The sequence below is a fragment of the Branchiostoma floridae genome, chromosome 10 (genome assembly GCF_000003815.2).
Source record: "Branchiostoma floridae strain S238N-H82 chromosome 10, Bfl_VNyyK, whole genome shotgun sequence".
NCBI classification, from domain to species: Eukaryota; Metazoa; Chordata; class Leptocardii; order Amphioxiformes; family Branchiostomatidae; genus Branchiostoma; species Branchiostoma floridae.
The window spans coordinates 5,457,272-5,479,080 of NC_049988.1; the positions used below are offsets into that span (position 1 = coordinate 5,457,272).

At 38.5% G+C, this 21,809-nt stretch overlaps 2 protein-coding genes across 6 annotated transcripts in view; one reads left to right on the top strand and one right to left on the bottom strand.

The window, feature by feature from the left end:
- Positions 1 to 690: 690 nt before the first annotated feature.
- On the top strand, positions 691 to 7,887 carry LOC118424522. Of its 5 annotated transcripts, none has more exons than XM_035833101.1 (5): positions 691 to 1,316; positions 1,608 to 1,740; positions 5,455 to 5,690; positions 7,238 to 7,350; positions 7,645 to 7,887. In XM_035833101.1, the coding sequence occupies exons 1-4, from the start codon at positions 1,167 to 1,169 to the stop codon at positions 7,256 to 7,258; spliced, it is 540 nt and encodes a 179-aa protein (XP_035688994.1). In that variant the 5' UTR covers positions 691 to 1,166; the 3' UTR covers positions 7,259 to 7,350; positions 7,645 to 7,887. The 5 variants fall into 5 exon arrangements, with proteins under 5 accessions (XP_035688994.1, XP_035688996.1, XP_035688995.1 ...); XM_035833103.1 differs by having other exon boundaries at positions 7,238 to 7,333; XM_035833102.1 differs by having other exon boundaries at positions 7,238 to 7,323.
- A 2,037-nt stretch (positions 7,888 to 9,924) lies between these two features.
- The window catches only part of LOC118424292 (plexin domain-containing protein 2-like), a 64,359-nt gene continuing 52,474 nt past the window's right edge, over positions 9,925 to 21,809 (bottom strand). The window contains exons 11-14 of the mRNA XM_035832839.1: positions 15,664 to 15,724; positions 13,144 to 13,285; positions 11,661 to 11,851; positions 9,925 to 10,929 (exon numbers count right to left, since the gene is read on the bottom strand). Of these exons, the coding sequence (XP_035688732.1) occupies positions 10,924 to 10,929; positions 11,661 to 11,851; positions 13,144 to 13,285; positions 15,664 to 15,724 (400 nt within the window). The 3' untranslated portion in view covers positions 9,925 to 10,923. The remainder of the gene's footprint in view (positions 10,930 to 11,660; positions 11,852 to 13,143; positions 13,286 to 15,663; positions 15,725 to 21,809) is intronic.

Below are 21,809 nucleotides of genomic sequence, written 5' to 3' on the forward strand. Positions count from 1 at the left end.
AGGTTCACGCGATTTCGCATAGTGATTTGTGTGTATCACATAAGATTCATACGAATCCCATAAGGTTCAAATGCTTATGCACCCCTGTTCAAGCTATCTGCCATAACAAAATACAGACCACAACATGTTCAGGACAAAAGATTTTTAAAAGATTAGTCCTGCTGCAGTACCAAGATTAAACACAAGGGGCCCCAAACTGACCCTGACTGTTGTCTCCCCAACCTATACCAAATACCCCGTAGTCCATGAAGGGATTTTGACGACGCCTCATAGGAGTCGTCAAATGGTATATATTGCGTTCAGTCTGCAAAAATTCTAGGAATTGCACAAGCATTTTGCCACAGGAATGCAGTATTCTGGGTGTGCAAGCCACCCCCACCCCCACCCCAATCCCCAATCTGTTCCAGATGTATCTCTGGTATGCAATGATGGAATGTAGGTCACACTGGCTCCCTGGAGGAATTTTTCCTTTGAAACTTGTGGTAGACAGGGAAACTGCACAATGGATCACGTTGTGTTGGTTGTTATGTTATGTTATGTTATGTTATGAAGGATACATTTTCTTTTCTAGAGCTTGTTCAAGCCATACGCCACAGGCAGACAGGAAATACTTCATACAGAGGTCATGATCTTGAATGATGGCATCCAAATGGTTATCATATTCAGAGCCAAATATAATTGTTCAAGGTGGGCTAGTATATTGTGCCAAGGATAGAGCGACAGGGAAGTTCCAGTCTATTTCTGATTTGAGTGGTATTGTTGTTCCCCTCAATCGTCGTCATGGCAATAAAATTTTTAATGCCAGTCTTGTTAAAGTTATGTCGATCACAAATATCCGGATATCCAGAAACACTGACATACCAACACACACACCAAAAACTATTACCTCCATTTTTCATGGAGGTAAATATAACGTCCATGAATATCGAATATTTCATGGAGGTCATAAAGAAATAAAAAATAAAATAATTAGCTAATAATGTATTGACGAATATAAGTAATAGAATGAGGTTCAAGTAGCAAACAACAAAGTGTAAGCCAAATTAGAAAAATGTAGAGTTATTCATGGAATTAGTTTAACTGTGAGACTTGAGTGTAGAAAAATAGCTCGAGGGACTCAGTTTTAAAGTCTTATCCCAGTCGTTTGAAACCGTGTGACCCCGTACATGATGGTAAATTGCAGGTTGGTTAATGTTTGCATTAATAAGCCTTGTTCCAGGGATATTGTAGAAACGTATTTCCTTTCGTGGTCCAGATGCTCCGATGGAAATGATTGGTTAACAGCATCCTGGAAAGATGCAGAATGCGACGATCTGGTAAGTGCCACACTATAACATCATGTATTGGTCTATGGAAATCTTGCTTCCTTGTGGTTTACCTTCAGTGTATGCTCGATTTCAATCTAATAAACATCCGCTCCTACCATGATCCCTACTTTATCCCTCGTGTCCCGCGGCGCTGCATGGCATTACGGAGACTTACATTTTGTAAGCGCCCGGATAACCACACTGTACCGTGTGGATGTGTTCACCATTAGCATGCACAGTGAACGTGGGAATAATGTACGTCTTTGACAACTGAAATGTCTTTCTTCAATTTCTACATAGGCAAAATTCCCGCCATGTCTGAGTATCGGCAAATCCGAGTTAACTACGTTCCCCCCCAGAACATCAGCTCCGACAGCGATATCAACACCAGTGCCGACATCATCCTCACAGCAGCTTGTCATTACCTCAAACGGTAATTACCTTGTTCAAGAAGGTTATGTTTTGGCAGCGTTTGTAACTATGTTTAGATTAGGAAAAAACTCAAGGAGCTTTAGATAGATAAATTGCCATCAAATTTTGCGTGTATCATTATGTATGTGGGTAGGTTCTACCAATAACTAAATAGATTTTAGGTGCCCTGGCATTTCCGGGCGTATTATCGCTTGCTTATAGTGCTTGGAACTACAGGGACCTTTATAGCTTAGATGAACGCATGTTAGTGTAAATTATAAATATAAGATTCTGTCTGGTTGATTAGTTAGAAAAGGGTATTTGAAATATTATACGCGCTTCTTTCTCTGCCTTCACCGATCTTCAGAAAATCCTTCTTGCTCTCTAGATATTCCTCCAACGGTGGAAACAGTGTACGCAATAAAGCAATTACACACCTATTACACACGTATACTTGTGTGCGCACATAGAATCACTGATCTTCGCCTGTGGTCTAACAGCGCATTCACAACCAAGTACGAAGCAGAATCACTGTCACAAAAATCGTATATATGTTTTGAAAATGATATATATCTTTTAAAAAGGGGTCAATTCAATCCATATATGTTTTGAAAATGGGACATGTCTTTTTAAAAGGTGGTGAAATTCGATCCATATATGTTTTGAAATGGGACAGTATTTGTAAAAGGGGGTCAATACAATCCATGTATGTTTTGAAATGGGACATATCTTTTTAAAAGGGGGTCAATTCAATCTATATGCGTTTGAAAACGGGACGTATGTTTACACACCATCTCCTAAAAACTACTCCCTGTCAAGGATCGCTTCCAGAACCTCCCCCCGCTTACCAGATCCACCCCCGATTTCCACAACCTCTCCCGCTTACAAACTTCCCCCTTTTTTCAAACTGGCACAAATTTAATCTTCCGTGACGTTCGGAAGCTTTTTGTGTATGCACAGAGGAAGTGCAGGATTGCCTGTGGGCATTTTGCACTAGTCTAGTCAAATTACGTTTTTAAAATAGAAATGTAAAAACTATAGTTTACAAAGTTTACAACTAGTAAGCTCTAACATACTTGTTAACATTTTCCCGAGCAATGTTTTCTGTAATATGTTCACTATGCTTATTCTTTTAATGATAAGTCCTGTTTTGTAGCATTTGTACATAGTCAAGCAGCTAAACGCATGTCGAGTTGCATGATGGGATAGCTCAGCGGAAAAATCATAGCTTCACTGTGTGTTTTTCCTTACAATGTCAAACTGCCAATACATATTTTGTAGCCTCTAAGATACAATTAAGTCTTTAAGATAATGAAAAATACTCCTGGCCAAACTTTTAAGCTTATTTGGATTGTGCAACACCTTCAAAGGCTATTGACTTCTTTCTCAATATCAACATTTAGAACTTAATCAGAATGTTTGCTCAATATTCACATTTGTTATTAACATTTTAAGATTTCTAAAAATTTATATACAAACAAGTAAATTTTACTACAGCTTACAGGAAAATGATGAGCTTTGATGCTACTTTTTTCTTTTAATTACCAACTTTTCTTCTATGTACATAAAAAGATGAATCTAACTTGCAAACTATCCCTCTTTATAACAAGTTTTAAAAACTATAATGATAAATCTAAAGTAGAAAAATATTCATTTTGTGAAGCTAAATTGTCAACAATTGCTTTGTTATAATGTTATGAGAAACTGCAGACTTGTTCTGTTATATTCACCATGTTGCAAGTTTGCTATGATTCCCAGCACTGTATCAGTGTGTCCCAAAAAGCATGGGTGCAATTAACAGTGGTCTGTGAATCAGATAGTTCTTCAACAGGTCTGTTGAAGAACTATCTGATTCACAGACCACTTTCTTTTGTTTATATATCTGTTGGAGAGAGATTGTGAAAAGAAAATTGATGAAAAAACAATAGTTCAATTCTACTCTGTCATGTATGTTGGTTTATCTACACTTAGATTACATTGTATATCATAAAATTCACTATATCATAAAATTGATTTTTCACATTTGTACATATATACACAGTTCACTGTACTGACTAACAACAATATTGTGTGCAGATCGATTGTGTGTTTGTTTCTTGGAACCTTTATTTATTCATGAATGCCCTGCAGGCCGCTTTTCATTGAGGTCATGACGGATGAGGTAAAGGTCAAGTATGGGTCAAATATAGATAACAAAATTTACGTAATACACAAAGTTTATTACATAGCAAATTGTGGAAAGTTGAGAATGGCTCCAACAACAAGAAATAGAGCTCTGCAGCGCCGGGGCGCCAACTTGGTGGGCGACTTGCTTCTGCGAGCAGCAGCGTTTACGTAATTTTCGTTTGCACGACAGCAGCAAACCGAAATGCAACAAGTCGTCCAACATTGTACTACATGGAATTTTCACTTAAATCACTGGTTTTTCGGAATACAAATAAATAATTCAAGGCGAAAATCTGACGAAAATAATTATTTTTCTATATTTGCTACGAGAACACAGGAACTGAAAGACGTGGCTCTTCTGTAGAAACTTAGAGGGGCGAGTAAGCCCCCCACTGTTACACTTCTCTCCTTGCTTTCTTAGTGGTAGCTTAATTGAATATTCTTCACAAAACCAAGCAAACAAGACATTAAACTTCATTGAATTGAATTTTATTCTTAGTACATCGAAATATTGAACAAGTTGCTTCACAAAGTTTTGACAAAGATATGTTTCATATTCCGCTGAGCTATTCCATCATGCAACTCGACATGCGTTTAGCTGTTTGACTATGTACAAATGCTACAAAACAGGACTTATCATTAAAAGAATAAGCATAGTGAACATATTACAGAAAACATTGCTCGGGAAAATGTTAACAAGTATGTTAGAGCTTACTAGTTGTAAACTTTGTAAACTATAGTTTTTACATTTCTATATTAAAAACTTAATTTGACTAGACTAGTGCAAAATGCCCACAGGCAATCCTGCACTTCCTCTGTGCATACATAAAAAGCTTCCGATCGTCACGGAAGATTAAATTTGCGCCAGTTTGAAAAGAGGGGGAAGTTTGTAAGCGGGGGGAGGTTCTGGAAAGCGGGGGAGGTTCTGAAAAACGGGGGAGGTTCTGGAAAGCGGGGGGAGGTTCTGGAAGCGATAGTTTCTTTTCCTTGACAGGGAGTAGTTTTTAGGAGATGGTGTGTAAACATACGTCCCGTTTTCAAACGCATATGGATTGAATTGACCCCCTTTTAAAAAGATATGTCCCATTTCAAAACATACATGGATTGTATTGACCCCCTTTTACAAATACTGTCCCATTTCAAAACATATATGGACCGAATTGACCCCCTTTTAAAAAGACATGTCCCATTTTAAAAACACATATGGATTTATTTCACCACCTTTTAAAAAGACATGTCCCATTTTCAAAACATATATGGATTGAATTGACCCCCTTTTTAAAAGATATATCCCATTTTCAAACATATATACGATTTTTGTGCCAGTGATTCTGCTTCGTACCAAGCTAATGAAATCTATCAATGGATGGATTCTGTTTGTGCTCGATAATATACGTAACGTTACCCATTATTGGGGTATATAAATTTAGATAAAGACTATTGCTACCAACAGTTCACATGTATTCCGTCCTAGTGAATTTCGTAATGCGTACGAAGGGCGACCACACCTTACAAAGTCACCAGTCTTTTTGTCGACACTGCTTTACACACTAATATGATTATTTTTCAGAAAGCAGACCAACAGCTGGAAATGCGATCACCTTATCACCCCGCAGAGTTACTCCAGGTCCAAACTTGTTCTCTGTCAGTGAACATCCTAAAAACAACCAAAGGAGACAAAGAACTATCGGAACAAACATGATAGTAGGGATACTTGTTGGAGTAGTGATACTGATCGCGATTGTGGCCTGGACTGTTCACGTCTGCTCCAAGATGAAGGCAGAAGCGGACGTTGTTGTTGTCCAGGTGAGAGTTTCCATATCAGGCAGTTTTAACCGCTGTTTAATGGGGTATTTCAGTCCGGAAGGGAGTATTATTTGCCGGTAAGTTTTAAAGTTATGAAGTTAATAAATGCATGTTACTTGACACCATCCTCACGAGCATCAAAAAGCATTTAGTATTCTACTACCCTTATACTGAATTGATCAATCTCAGTGTATGACTTCATACATTAAGTGTGCCTGACAATGCCTTATTAAAATTCAAAACCAATTTCAGGCGCGATAAGAAAGCTTGTCTTGTTATGTGTTCTTTGATATCACATAAGCAATTCCCTTCGTGGTGTGCTTAGCACTCCTCATTATTTCGAAAATATTCACTAAAGAGGAAGTATCTATACCTCGTAAAGGGAATACATAGATGGGGTCTGCATGGGTTTGGTGACATGTTATGTTGTTTTGCAAAATAAACACCCCGTAATTCACGACAATTGGAATTTCATAAAAGGTATGTTGATTATGTATTCATGGAACATTTTTCATTAGAACATAAAACTTCCCTCTGAAGAAGAATGCTCCCTAACGCAGTTTAGACGGGGGGATCGCCGATACAATTATCCCAGATGGTACCTAAACTCTGTATGACGCCATTTGTGACGTCATTTTGACGTTGAAAATGGCAGCAGGCCAAGACGGTTTTGTAGACACAGACATTCGTAACGTTAAATCTAAATGTTTAGTCGCAACGTCAAATCTTTTAATTTACACGGGATATCCAACTAAAGCAGTTAAAGATATCAACGACATGGCCTCAAAATGTTATTATCTTAGTGTTTAGAAATGACATCAAAGTTGTAGTAGGGACATGATTTTGCGTGTATACTTAGCGAAACCGTCATTTTTTTTTCTAGTTTGATTTTGGACAGACGGGGACAATGTGGCACTGCACTGAAGTTTTTGCAACCTATATTAACAGTGCCACATACACAGTACAGACAGAAAGTAAAGGTAGTCCTTTTTACCTCCCTGACCGAAGTCAGGTACCCATTTTTACACCTGGGTGAGGTAAGGAAGGTCGTGTAAAGTGCCTTTCCCAAGGACACAGCCTCGGGGCGGGGCACGTTGGGGATCGAACTCAGAACCTCTAGGTTCCGAGCCGAACGCTCTACCAGTTACGCCACGCCCGACGCCACGTAAAAAAACCGTTATTGGGCTGGGTCCTAAATGCGACGACCGCAGCCTCATCCTAAGAAAATTACGCCGACCACTTTCCATATCCTGACGCTGTAATACAGTATTCAGAGAACTGCGTTATCAAGTAATGTATTTGAAACTTTGAGACTTTATCGAGAAATCCATTATTGGCGTACATAGCCATAGGGGCACACCACACATCTTCTTGGATTTTCGACAGACAATTCTTGAGGATTCAAGTTTTACTTTACAGTCTTTTTAGTTGCAGTCTTTAATCTTGGTCTCATCCCTTCGTTGTTTTGTTTTTCAGATCTAATTTCTCCTTAACGTCGGGAACTTTGGTTGAGCGTTCTCCTTATTTGGTACGTATCTACATTGTAGGGATCACATATCGGAGACTGACAGTATCGCCACTACAACCCTTCCCACAACATCTGACTGGTTTGGTGACATGGCGACGGTTAGAGGTGAGGTGGTGTAAGTTTATTGTCAAGGTATCTCAATGCTTCAATTTCATGTTATACTAAAAACTCTCAATTTTAAAATAACAATATTGTATCTACTTTAGCAAAGGCACAAAACGGAAGGTTTCTTTACACCTGCCGACGTTGTTGTGTTGATAGGTTAAGTGTGTTGACATACTCTCATACAACTGGTACATATATGTGAAGATTCATACAAATAACTTAATAACGGCGTAAAAATGAACCTTGTAGGATTCATATGCATTATTCAACTACTTTGTATGTAACGTTTTCGTTTTATAATCAGTGTATTTCTTATTTCAGGTCAGGATATCAGGAAGCTACATCGTCAGCATTACATTACTCATCATAGACCATCCCAGTGACGTCATCCTCGATTTTCTCCAGCAAATACATCCTCAAAACTACTACCGACGGAACAACATAGAATCATGATTAGAGACACGTCGAAAAATACTGTTGATTAAAACAAGCAATGAAGTATATGTTATAAAGTATATTATGTTGTATCTATCATGGTCTTATTAAACGTGATATTTTACAATACCTTTTTTGATTCGTTTGCTTTGTTTATCATGATTATCAAATTAGGAGGTTACTTCTTATAGCAACGTTTGATACTTTTTAATCAAAGACACCAGCTGTGGACGTCTTAGTGTCACATCATTACAACTGAAATGAACAATTTCTTAGTATAAGGGTCGATAAAGGTTGGACATGCTTATCAATACTTACAATGACCAATGAGTCCCCAATGTTCCCATCGAATACAAGGAATGGAGTTAAAGCAGTGCAACGAAAAGATCAACGTCTTGAGGAAGAGAGGGTTCAAATGGGCTAAACGGAACTAAAATATTTCTTGTCTGACTTAGCAGTTAAGGGTCAATCAGCATCTTTCCGACGTAAGACGGGCGTCTCGGGGTGTACTCTGAGATTGCCACTTTTACGATGGATTTTAAACAATTGAATAAAAAGGGTTAATCTAAAATAATTCTTAGATATTGAATTCTATTGTACGTACCACTTTCCTGTTACAGGGGATGGAAAACAATGCTGTTGAAATATAACTGTATTATAAATAAGTTATGTAAACATAGTAAGTTCCGCCTTCTGCCACTACGAGGTAACATTCTCCACAGAACGCGGCCACTTGGATCAGCCAAGATCATCGCATCTCAAGAAGCATTAGCTAACATTCGTCATCTTTTTATAGACGTCAAGACGCTTATTTCATGTTAAGAAGAACCACAAAATCAATATCAAATCTTTCGTTAAGCGTTGAAAAATTGTGAAAAGTAAAGCGGCAAACTGGGGGCCGGTCCCGTTATAGGTATCACATACGTCGATAACAGGTAATGTTGTTCGTCCATCAGGTAATAAGATGTAAGATATGACAAATAGCAGTTACTCAAGAAACTGGATATACTCTGGGAACTACGCGATAACGTGTATTCTGCTCAGATAAGCTTTTCTGAAGAAGAAAAGTAAGATGGCCAAGGCGCCTAATCCACCACCCCCCACCCCCCCGTGAAATCTTTTTTGTGTGTGTCGGCGTGTTCGTGCCTGTGTGCCTGTTTGTGTTCCGGAAATTTGTGCAGCTTTAACTAATGAGCCTCTTGATAGACTTTGATGATGTTTGGTAGATGGGTAGCGGTTGGCAAAACGAAGGTCATGGTCGATTTCGGGTGTCTGCAGCAGATCGTTCGGTTTTTAGGTTTTGCTATTTCATCTTTTGCACTAGTTATGATAAATAGCTGTTGTTGGTATGTGGGTAGTGGTTGGCAAAACGAAGCTCATGGTCGATTTCGGGTGTCTGCAGCAGATCGTTCGGTTTTTAGGTTTTGCTATTTCATCTTTTGCACTAGTTATGATAAATAGCTGTTGTTGGTATGTGGGTAGTGGTTGGCAAAACGAAGCTCATGGTCGATTTCGGGTGTCTGCAGCAGATCGTTCGGTTTTTAGGTTTTGCTATTTCATCTTTTGCACTAGTTATGATAAATAGCTGTTGTTGGTATGTGGGTAGCGGTTGGCAAAACGAAGCTCATGGTCGATTTCGGGTGTCTGCAGCAGATCGTCCGGTTTTTAGGTTTTGATATTTCATCTTTTGCACTAGTTATGTGATAAATAGCTGTTGTGTTCAGAAATAAGTGCAGGGACGTTTCTAGACAATTCTAAAACTCTAGAAAGAAACAACTGGTGATAATGTTTTGGGGCATATAGCAGCTTAGAGAAAGATGTACAACATAAAATGTAAATTATGGAAATAAGGACTTGATCTTTATTAATATTGAGGAAATTGTATTATAAGTGATTCTTTTTTAAGACTCAAATACATGTAACATGTAATTTATGACAGTTGGAACATTGACGGATGCTTATTATGAAATATAGTTCATATAGTTAATGGTACCTAGTAAGTAGTAATTCAACATATCTATGCATGCATTATGTAGCTGTGTAATTTATCCATAAAAGTTATGAGTTCTTCTAGCTCTTATTCGAACGTGCGGTGCATGTAATGGATGATGAGATTTAAGCTACATATACATATAGAGAGAGATCAATATACAAACACGAGTGAAATATAAGGTAATGACAAAATCATGTTGTATTGCAAACTATTACCTTTACCAAAATGACAGTATGAAATGCATTGACTAGATCTCTGAGCCCTAAGTTTGTGAATTTACATGTAAATAGCTGCACCAAATTTATTCTATTGCGCCAGTACATCAATTGTCGTTGCTGATTGATATAAAGTACGAGTTTTTCTTGGAGACAAATGTATCTTCCTTATAGACTTGATATGAGCAAAGTTAACTTTTGTAAAATATTGTATTTTCGCGTATTTTGTAAAATTCGAGAGCGGGCAATTTTTGTGTGTATACAAATCCAATGCCAAAGAATGAAAACATCAAAATAGTGTTGAAAGTCTATGTAGCAGGTGAACCCCCTACCTGTAGAATGGTCGGGATTTAGAATTACACAGCAAGTAATTTGGAGCGTACAGTAAGTTGTTTATTTCTATACTCGATTTCTTTCCAACAGAATAACACGGACGTACTGAGATAGCATGTAATAATACTCTAATGACAATAATCTAGCTGACTCCGGTTGTGTACTGGTTTCCTCGCTACGATGGACGATCTAGCAGCACGATGACGATAAGGCCTCGGTTGTCAAGTGTGGTTATGGAAGACATCGTGATAGTCATCTACAAAGTCATGACCACTGGTCGCAGGTTGCTTGAATTTTTTCTGCACCATCTATATCTGTGAAGGCATTAATGAAACACAATAAACTGCGTTATGTAAAGCAAGGTGCAATAAAAAGTTGAGCAGAATTTAAACTTGCATAGTACAATACTTTCGATACGTATCCAGTTTAATCACTTAGTCCTAGGTTGCAGCTACAAACATACGTTACCTTTGTTGCAGGGTAAGGGACGGATTACATTTTTTTTATAAAACACTGCTCATTAAGCCTCAGCCACTTCAATCTCTCGGCAACATTTGGAGGATGAGGGGTTCTGGATGTCATGCGTTGAATGTTCCCTGCCAACGTTTCAAGGTAAACTGAAGACTATATCTGAAATTACAAATTCAAAAGGAAGATTTAGTAGTACGACGACGGGAAACGTTAACATCAAATGATGAAATGAATTCAAGATTGCAACCACACGTACACAACCAAATACTAAAACAAACACAGTCTTACTGGATTAATAGCAGGATTACCAGCTTTGTTTAAGAGTAAATCTGGCTTTGCTTCGTCAACAAAATATCAGTTATTATAAAATAACCCGTTCTTGGATTTTAATACAATCATTAAAATTCACAAGAAATGTCAAGCTGTAGAGAATGGTTATATCGAATAGCTAGTAAGCAAGCAATGGCCGCTCTGTTGTTTAAAGCGTTGTTTGTTTTGGTTCTTCGTTGTTTTTACTGTAAGACGTGAGGCATGGTTGGCTCAAACATCAGCCTGACATGTGCTGGTAGATTATCTGATTCGCTGATGACTACATAGCGCAAACTAAAGAGATGTGTGTGGCTGTTTTTACAAAGTTATGGCTTTGAATGAAGACTCATTTGTGTTGGTAGAATCCATAGTTGTAAAATTGTATTGAACATATGGTTGGTCTTGACCAAGTTCAAATTTTGAATGCGGAGCAAGACTACTTTGTTAGGGGACAATGTACAACAATGTCTCTGACGAAGGTTGACGAAAATTCATGATGACCGTTTCTTGGTTTTTTGGAACAACCTCAAAATTTGCAACAACGCAGGCTATATAAAGAGTGTGAATAAGGACTAACCTACCTGTACAACAACAACCTTTGGTTCCGACTTCTTTTTGGAACAGATATGCACAGTCCAAGCAATGATGGCGATCAAAATGAACATTCCTACAAGAATTCCTACAATGGCGTCCGTTTCTAGACTCCTGCCCTCTCGGGGTACTTTATAGTTGGGTGGAAGGTTTGGTCCTGGTGTCAGTCTTCCAGGGTTTACTAGGACAAAAAGTTAACTGTTGATGTATATAAAGTATTAATTCACCCATAAATATGTACTTTGGCCAGTTGGGGTCTTGAGTTTATACTTGGTCTCGAAATAAAAGCTAGTGCATGCCAGAAAAAGTGAAGGACGTCTTGTGAACATGTGTCAAAGGCAGTCCAAAACCTGCCAGTTTATGTTCCTCCCTTTAATGCAATGTTTTAAGTGGCCAAATGCACATTCTTTGGCCGGAAAATATTCAACAAAATCAAAAGAAAAAACCGAGGACACTTGCTCACTTTAACACTGTGGCAAATTCTAGTTACCTGGCTGCTAATGGCATCATAAGATCATTTGTGAATCGTGGAAAAAAACTATTAACCCTATCTAGACCGAGATTTTTTGGAATTCCTGGGGCCAGGGGGCTTTTTCATCCCCCTTCGGCTTTTCAGCGAATGATGCACTCAAAAGTGTTGTCTTTTCTGTAATTTTGTAATTGTCATGATGTAAAATGCCCTACTTATAATGTAATAAAACGAATTCATTATGTAAAACCGCCTGTGGGGAAGTTCAATTATACTTCAAGGTATTAAACAAAACGTTCACTATTAAAGGTGCATCGTTGATATTAAGACTTCTGTTTCCAAAGGCATTTTATGTTTAGAAAATTACGTCCGCCATCTTGGATTGGCAATCTTGAATTTTCTAAAAATACGTTTATTCTCCTGCATATAACCCCATGGTGGGACCGGTGAGGTGAGGTGATATAACCCAAAAACTCAATGCAAATGAACTAAAAACGTTCCTATAAATGTGTTTTGTAGAAAAATAAAAGGCTTCGGCGAAATTTCAGGGAAAATAACCCGATTATACTGTCGCTCATTATATTGTCCGCCATCTTGGATTTTCGCCAATGACGTCATAGAATTAGCATGATTATCAATATTTAATCATAAATGTAATACAGAAATACATCAGATGTTAATGATATAGGAAAACAAATGTGTTTCACCAAGAAAACCTAGAAACCTCAATGTTGAAACCGAAATTAGTATAGTAAATTATGCCCGAGCAACACCAAAAATCACAGTTTTATTGTAAAATTATAGCCAACAATTTTTTTGGAAAAACCTTCAAGTTCAACTAGTCCTAGTACACGTCGATCAGCAGTTATACAGCGTCAAAGTTGGCGCAGGCACTTTAAGCTCCTCTCCCCCGGTCTAGATAGGGCTAAAGAAGCCGATACATATTTTCACTATACCTGATGTATGGAGTATAGTATTAAGTACGATAATGTTTCATGACCTACCTTGTATAGGATTATGAGGTGTGTTAGTCTTTTCCTGGCTTAGTGACGGATGTATCGAGGATGTCACTGTTGAGCTGTACATGCTTGGGGACACGCTGGGCCTCGATGTTGTTTCTAGCTCTTTGCATGGAGGATTCTTGACCTTAAGCATGTGGGATTGATATGGTTCAATGCAGTTTATTTATTTATTTATCAATAGGTTCAACGTCAACGCTCCAAAGCTATTTTTCAAGATCGTAATCACAATTGAGCCACAGCAGATCTCCTGTACAAGTTCACATGTCTCATAGATATTCCACTGGACAGTCAGTCTATTATTATTCAATGTCGAAACTTAAGAACAAAAGTGAAAAGAGGTATTCACCGAGCTCTTGTGGAATGCATTATGACTTTACTCAATGTGTAGCGATTCAAGAAAATAGGTTTATACATGTATGTACTGGTCTAACCCCTGACCTGATTACTTACTTTTTCAATTCTTGATTTAAAAGTCGGCTGATCTATATTTGCATGAAAGCACATCTGTGTTGTTGTAATCCATATCGAAGATTTTCCACTGTCATACAACACCAAAATTTGCTTACCTCGAATTTTCAGTCGCACTTCCGTCGACCTTCTTCAGGAGTGATGATATTCAGTTACTCACGTGAATTAGAGACGTGAAGAAAGTCACGAAAGGTAACGAATCATAAATGCCTGGCAGGCGATGTTGGTTCATGAGTTACGCAGGTTTACTCACAGGAATTTACTGACCATATCAATAGCCTTGACCCCGACATTATGTTTACTTTTGAGGAACAAAAAGACAACTCCCTACCATTTCTAGACACCGTGACAGTTGTTAAAGAGGACGGTTCTCTGGACATTGACATTTATCGCAAACCAACCCACACAGATCAGTATGTGAACTTTAAGTCTAATCATCCCTTAGAGCATAAACTTAGCGTAGTCAGAATACTTTACACCGCACCAACGCTATTATCACTGACCCTATCAACAGACAAAAAGAAACATTACACGTAACACAAGCACTTAAGCAGTGTGGGTACCCGTCTTGGGCGATAAACAAAGCTGCGGCACCTAAATCCACTGTTCCCCGTGACCACAACCCAACCTTACCACACGACAGAACAACAGAGGGTTGGTTATCCTTCTCTACGTGAAGGGTGCCCTGAAGTTTTGCGTAGGATCTTCAAGAACCACGACATACAAACCTATTTCAGACCTACACGTACCCTACGACAGTCACCGGTGGCACCAAAAGACAAAACAAAGAAGGAGGATAAGTGTGGCGCCGTGTACCACATCCCGTGTCAGGGAGGAAATACCCGTGGTCCCTGCCAAGAATCATACATTGGGGAAATTGATCGCTCGTTCAAGACTAGGTTCTTGGAGCAAAGGAGAAAGAGCTCGGCCTCGTCGGAGGTGTCGCAGCACATTCATTTCATCATCTTGGACAAAGTACAAATATTGGACACCGAACCGGAATCATCTACATAAGAGCACACCAGCCGACACTCAACAGAGACGGGGGCCGATATCGCCTGCCAGGCATTTATGATTCGTTACTCGAGTCACGTGTCTCTAAGTCACGTGATCAGACTAACTGAATCATCACTCCTGAAGAAGGTCGACGGAAGTGCGACTGAAAATTCTAGGTAAGCAGATTTTGGTGTTGTATGACAGTAGAAAATCTTCAATATGATCTATGTTTGTATGTAATCTGTATCACAAACTTATGTGTACACCTGATTAATGCATTTCCATTTGCCCTTTCATTGCTACCGAGCCCTGGAAGGTTAACCCCATTAGGTACCAACATTTATCTACAGTAGTCAGCAGTACTACCGTTATGATTGTCTGTAGTTAAAGATCGTGCCCCTCTAATTTCTACAGCTTCAGGATTGTAAACTGTAACCTCTGACATGAGTAAAGATAGGAATAGTAAGATATACAACTGAAAATTCATTGCTTATCTTCAATACTGACCCGTGCATTAACTATACGGTTGTCAAGATGCACATGTATGACATTGGAAACAAGATAGGAATTGAGTGCATACATGATGATTGACAGAATGGGTTAGTTAAAACTGAAGCTATCCAAATTGATACAAAATCATTGCCAAAAAAAACAATGTACACGAGGTGTAATCAATAAGCTCCAAGCCTTGGGGATAAAAAGTTGTTGCCCTCGGAGAAAATGCCCCGCAAGACGTGGAAATCACATCCGGGTTCGTTCAGCCAAACGTCAGCCTAACTGAATGTTGCCTTTCTAGTTCTACTTGTTATGATTTGAACTTTCGTAGACATTCATGGAAGGCTTTTTTCTTTATCTCGTCTCTCTTGGCTGGACTTCGCGAACAAAGATCATCATTTCTTTATATGACGTTGATTATGCACCTGTATTTGAGTTGTGCGTCTTATTTCTTGAAGAGGTTCACAGCGTATTGAAAACCATCGTATCGTGTTATCTGACAAAGACAAATAGGAAAAATAATAAAAATGTAAATAAGCCTACCTGTATGGGACAGCCTGCGTCGTTCCATGAAGTCGTTAACCAGTCATTGCCGTCTGAACATCTATATGACACAAACACATCAACCAAATATTAACTTCTGAACAGTTTTGAAATATATCACTGCCACCTTCACATCTGTACAACAAAAATCATTAACCAATCAATGCCGTCCAAACGCTTGTACAACATGACAAACCTGGTGTGAACTGTAGGGTCTGTGATTAATTGCACTGGTTGGCAGACACTAATGCTGCATTCATCTTAGTCAGGGCAGCATTTTTCAGTCGGATATTTAGATAGACTTTGCAACAATTTTAACAGGGCTGGATTGAAAATTGAACAAAGTTGTATTTTCTAGTTATTTCAAACAATGTCATTTCAAGTAATTTTGCCATTCCTTGCCAAACATATCATTCTTCTTCTTGTCATCTTCGATCAAGCAGGGACGTCTTGTGTAGTCTTTGATGGGTCCAAATAGCTGATGTACATAAAGGAAGTAAGGCAACGTTTGTTTTCAAGGAATTTAACTGCATAACTCCTCCCTGTCTTACTGCATCGTTCTCCCAACTGTCAGAAATACACACACACAATACCTGTCTAAGGTCACAAGGTGGACTCCAGATGGCTAAAGTCAAATCTGAACACATAAAGAAAGCTTTTTCATGGGCGATGCTCTGGAACACCTTATCGTCCCAATAAACATCGGCGAGTACATACATACATACATCATCGACCAGCGGTCGGAACCAGGCAAGTACAGATTTCACCCCAAAGGCCCCTATCTGACATAGCTTGCTCTAAATTATCAAAGTGTATACCAGAGTCTCTAGTCAAAGTGTCCGTAAAAGTCAAACTTCTGCAATGTACCCGGCCACTTGGTTTCCATAGAAGAACAGAAGACACTAATTTCTGTTTTGCTCGGCAACAGTGTCCCGCAAATTTTACCCTTTGGTGAGTCAGTTTCTGGGATAGCTGTGGTAGATTTCCATATATGGTTTTGAGTGTAGCATGTTGAGTCCATGATATGTTCTGTCCTCTGCGAAGTAACTTTGTGTAAGTCCCGTCTAATCTGTTTTGTAGTTGACAAGTAAGTGTCCAGGTTTCCGCACCATAAAGCAAAATAGGTTCCACTAGAGTAGTGAATACTTGGACCTTCAATTTGTTAGGGATATTAGACTTCCAAATTTTGTCCAATTTGTTGCTTGCCTCCCATGCTAGGGCTTTCCTAATTTCAAAGTCCTTTTTAGGACACATGATGTAGGAGCCAAGATATTTGAAGTTATCAACCCTTTGTAAATGTTCACTGGATAAGGATCTGAGTTCCAGTGGTCCAATGATGTTACTGATGAACTCTGTCTTAGATTCATTGCAGTAGATTCCTACTAGGGATGCAGAGTCTTCTAAAGATTGTAGCAAAGTTTCTGCATTTTTGATTTGTTCAGCAACTAGTGCAAGATCATCTACAAAGTCCAGATCAGTCAGATATTGGGCAGGATATCTTTGACTCCTTCGTGGTTTGATTTCTATACCTTTGTTTACATTTGTGTCCAGTGACAATCTTAGAACATAATCAAGTACAATAATGAATAAGTATGGTGCTAAAGTATCACCCTGGAGAACTCCAGTAACTATCTCAAATGAACTAGTCTCACCATCAGAAGTAATCACAGAGGCTGTGGTATTTCTATACAAAGCCCTAATAGCATCTATGAAACATTGTGGAATACCATACTGTGCTAAAATATCAAACATTACATCTCTGTCAATACTATCGAATGCTTTACGGAAATCCACGAACAGTAACACAAATTCCTTATTACATCTCTTCATCTCTTCAATAATACGACGTATTGCGAGTATCTGAGAAATAGTTGACCTTCCCTTTCTAAACCCATTTTGATTCCTCCTAAGGATAGGATCAATTACAGGATTAAGACGGTTAAGTAAAAGTTTGTTATAAACCTTTGCAGCAATCGGAGTGAGAGTAATTCCTCTATAGTTAGAGGCAGATGTTAAATCACCTTTTATAGGTATTGGCACAATCCCTCCTTTGAGCCAGGATGATGGAGGTCTGTGTGACATAAAAGTTTGGTTGCACAAGTGTAACAAAAGGTCATGAAAAGCAGGGTCTTTCCAGATAATGGCCGGTATGTTATCCAGTCCAGGAGACGTATTAGCAGGTAGCGATTTCAGAACTATTTCAAGTTCACTTAAGGTAAAAAGATCTGTTGAGATGCCTAGTTCTTGTTCCACTACAGGTTCCATCTTGAGTTGTCGGTCAGAAGGAGTTCTTGTAGCTGAGCCTAGAAGGGACTTAAAGTGTGTTAACCAGTTCTCTTTCCTCTCGTCTGGAGATCCCCCTTTTAACTTGACGGTTGGTTTGGATTTCCGGCCGGTTAGTTCGTTGATAGTTCTCCAGGCAGCATCGTGTTGTTTCGTGACATGAAGATGGGCAATGCTAACAATTTTTCCTCGGGTGAATTCCGCTTCAGCACTTGCATATGCTTCATCCAAGTGTCTCTGGGCTTTTCTAAGATTTTTGTAGCTGGTTCTGGTGGCTCTATTCTCATACACTTGGCTGTAATCACTTCTTTTCGTGCATCGTTGACAAGAGTGTGAGAACTCAACGGTGGAGATTTAGATTTCTTTTTCTTAGGTAGTGTAGAGAGAGCGATTTCTTCTGTTGCCTCGATCAAGTTGTTGTAAGTTGTTTCAATGTCATCAGAAGGGTCTGTGAGAACATCAAATTGGTTCTTCACATCAAGAGCAAATTGGTGTTTCAATGTAGGGTTCCTGGTTACTGCTCTCCAGTCTACCCTTTTCATAGGGTTTGACTGGGGTGGTTTCTTAGATGACCTAAGACTGTCAGGCAGGTAATACAGGATACCATTCGATGGTCTGATCCTACAGTAGAGAATGACGAAAAATCCCGACAATCCCTGATACTGTTCCTCCATTTTCTACGAGTCATAATGTAGTCGATTTGTGAGCGGTGTCCCACACTCTCACAGTTCAAACGATTGTAGGATCAGGATTCCAAGACCAATATTTATATACAAGACTCTAATTGTATATATTTCAACCTCAGTTCCTGCCATATCTCCTTGTGGATCCTTTTGTTTGATTTCTGTACTATGCTTTGATGCTACGACAGTTAAATTTCTGACATGTATGTTTTCATTCATTCACTTATAAACTTAAAATAAACTATAAATAAGTGACATAAGTTTGGCCCCCTAGCGTCTAGTTTTGGGATAGCAGGGGCATTTTTGTCAAAAACTTCTGAAGTGGATAACTAAAGAAGGGAACAATGTATTTTCATGATTTTGGGGTATTTAGGTACCCCAGACAATGTTATACAAGATAGAATACTAATTATGCAAAGTTAAATTACATTTGCATAATCAATGAGATTATTCTATCATAGCAGGTTTTTTTAATGCATCTCTTGTACCGGACATGATATGGTTTTGATATTTGGGTGCTACATAGTTTTTAACGTCATGACAAAGTGAGGCAAGTTTCAGCCCCCTAACATGTAATTTTGGAACTGCAGGTGCGTTTTTGTCATGACACCCCAAAGAGGATAACTATAGAAAGGAATGATGGATTGCCATCATTTTTGACAAGCAGGTAGCTTAGGCAAAGAAAGATGTTTAGAATGCTATACATTTTATGCAAATGTTGACTATATTTGCATAATTAATGAGGAAACTGTACAATTCTATTGTTTTCAATAGCTAAACTTCGATAAATATAACACATGTAAGTTATAATAGGTGCGTAACATAACATAAGCAGATACTAAATATGCAAATGAGGAACTGATTTGGGTAATATACACAAAAATAGCAAATCCGCATAATGACTAATGATGGGAATTTTATACTTGTGACATGTCTACGTTAGTCAATAATGAACATCGCCATGCATAAATCATGTAAATGTTAAGTCATTTGCATGAAATTTACAAAAGCTCTAAATATTTCATGGAGGTATGATTTCGCCGAACTCTAGATTATCATCGACTATGTATCGACTATGATGTGGGTTATGCTAACTTCAGCTATCTTAAGGTATGTTTTAGATACTACATTTTGACACAGAAATGACTACTTCTAATGGGTTTGGGGTTATTTTAAAAAGAATTTCAGAAAATGTAAGATTGTCGATCCAAGATGGCGGATATATAACGTCACTTTCTGTCATAAGTTTACAAAAATGACAAAAAAGATAAAACGTTACAACTACAGCATCCCCTGAAAAGGCCGTTTTGAGATTAGGACGGGACTGAAACAGCCCCCCCCCCCCGTCTCAGGAAGGCCCCCAAAGCATAGATAGGATTAAATTGAATTCAGGAAAAAATTATTATTTCTTTATCTTCTAAATGGTTGTGGGTTAGGGAGTTTTGGAATGACTGGAAATGAGTCTGTAATCTCGCAGTACATTAGGTAGCTGCCAAGCATGGAGTACGTTTTAGAATTGTCGATTTGTCTTCAGTAGATGCCGTTATGTACCAGGCAAACATTCTCTGAAAAATACGACTTCATTGAAATGTATTTTACGAAGAATGGTACATGAAACGAAATAAAAATCAAATATTTGAGTTACATGAATTGGTTTATTAACTTCTTAACTTATCTTGGTAAACCTTGATAAACATCTAAACTATATGTGATGCCCATGACATAATTCATAAACGTATAAGTTTTACATTTTTGAGCCACTTACAGTATACACACTCGATTGGGACGTTAGTTGTGTATGATATAAAGCACGCTAGCCCAGTAAAAAGGTTGAGGTTGGTTGTAAGATGTTGTCGAAATGGTTTATCATAAATTGGCTCGCATGGTTAGATTTAGGTACTGTTTTATGTAAGAGAATATGTAAATATGCCTTTGAGACCAAGTTGGAGATTAATCCTGTGGACTGCAATTCCTTACATACAGTACCAAGTTAGCTGTGGAGAAGATAAATCAAGTGTTTACAGTAGAGGTATTCTTGACAAATTCCTTCCACATATCCCGGGGCCCAATTTAGTCTCATGGGGTTGATTTATCTACGTACAAAGATGGGAAATGTGATGGCGTAACGACTTCACTTAGATTGGAGAGTATTAGTAGTGCAGAGAACGCATTTCAGCTTGATTTGAAGTATATTTCAGGGCGCATTGCAGTAATCCCGAGAGCATTTTTGTAGATAACAGCGAAGTAGTAAAGAAACTTCATTGCATTCGCCAAGAAGAGTAGGGAAACGGTTGAGCTAGGACTTTTTGGGTCTATGTGTAGGTCAACAGCATATAGCTCAAAACGTTGTAGTTTGATGTTAGTGATATTTAGTAGATGTGTAGTGGTTGTGGAAAGGCAGGTAAAGTTTGAAAAGGGTTTACCTGCCGTTTTCCTACGGTTCTACGGCTTTCAATTGTATTTTTGTGCTCTTGTTTGTGGACAGCATAACTCAGGATATGCTGGGGCATCTTCACAATATCTGGTAGGTGTGTAGCGGTTATGAAAAGGAAGGTCAGGTGAGAAAATGGTTTACTTGGCTTTTACCAACGGTGCTGTAGCTGGCTTTGTACGTAAGTACGTTTGGCTGTAGACAAGATAACTCGAGATGCTGTTGATGGATATCAATGATTTTTGTCGTCAGCATTACTTTAAAACCCCGGGATGTATGGTAATGATATTTGATATGTGTACATGTGTTGAAAGGACTAAGGTCAAGGTCGATTTTGGGCCTCCTGGTGTGTGACCTTGGTACTGCAGCAGAAAGCCGACTTTTTTGTATCTTTTCACCTGGACAAGGTCTTGACTTCTTGGTGGCAGTTACCTTATGATGTGAGGCAGAAGTGATGAATGTTTGCTCCGGAACAGCAGGTTCATTTTGATAAAAGGACCAAAACGGAACATAGAAACGACGGATTTCCATGATATTTAGCATGTATGTATCTTTGGCAGGATGTACATAATGAAGTTACAAATTATGCCAATTTGGACTTAATTTGTATACTTAATGAGGAAAATCTGTATCTGCCGTGTTTTTCATTATATTCCAATTCCCCTTAACATGTAATTTTGTCAGTAGTGGGCAAAAATATCTGGACATCGGCAGAACTAGGGGGCCATTTTTCAAACCTAAACAAAAAA

What these genes read in the sequence shown, in the direction of transcription:
- LOC118424522 (XM_035833101.1), top strand. Translation starts at nt 1,167, where the DNA reads ATGATGGTAAATTGCAGGTTGGTTAATGTTTGCATTAATAAGCCTTGT. An exon ending in GCTTGTCATTACCTCAAACG is followed by an intron (nt 1,741 to 5,454) that starts GTAATTACCTTG and finishes ATTATTTTTCAG; the next exon opens with AAAGCAGACCAACAGCTGGA. An exon ending in CGGACGTTGTTGTTGTCCAG is followed by an intron (nt 5,691 to 7,237) that starts GTGAGAGTTTCC and finishes TCTACATTGTAG; the next exon opens with GGATCACATATCGGAGACTG.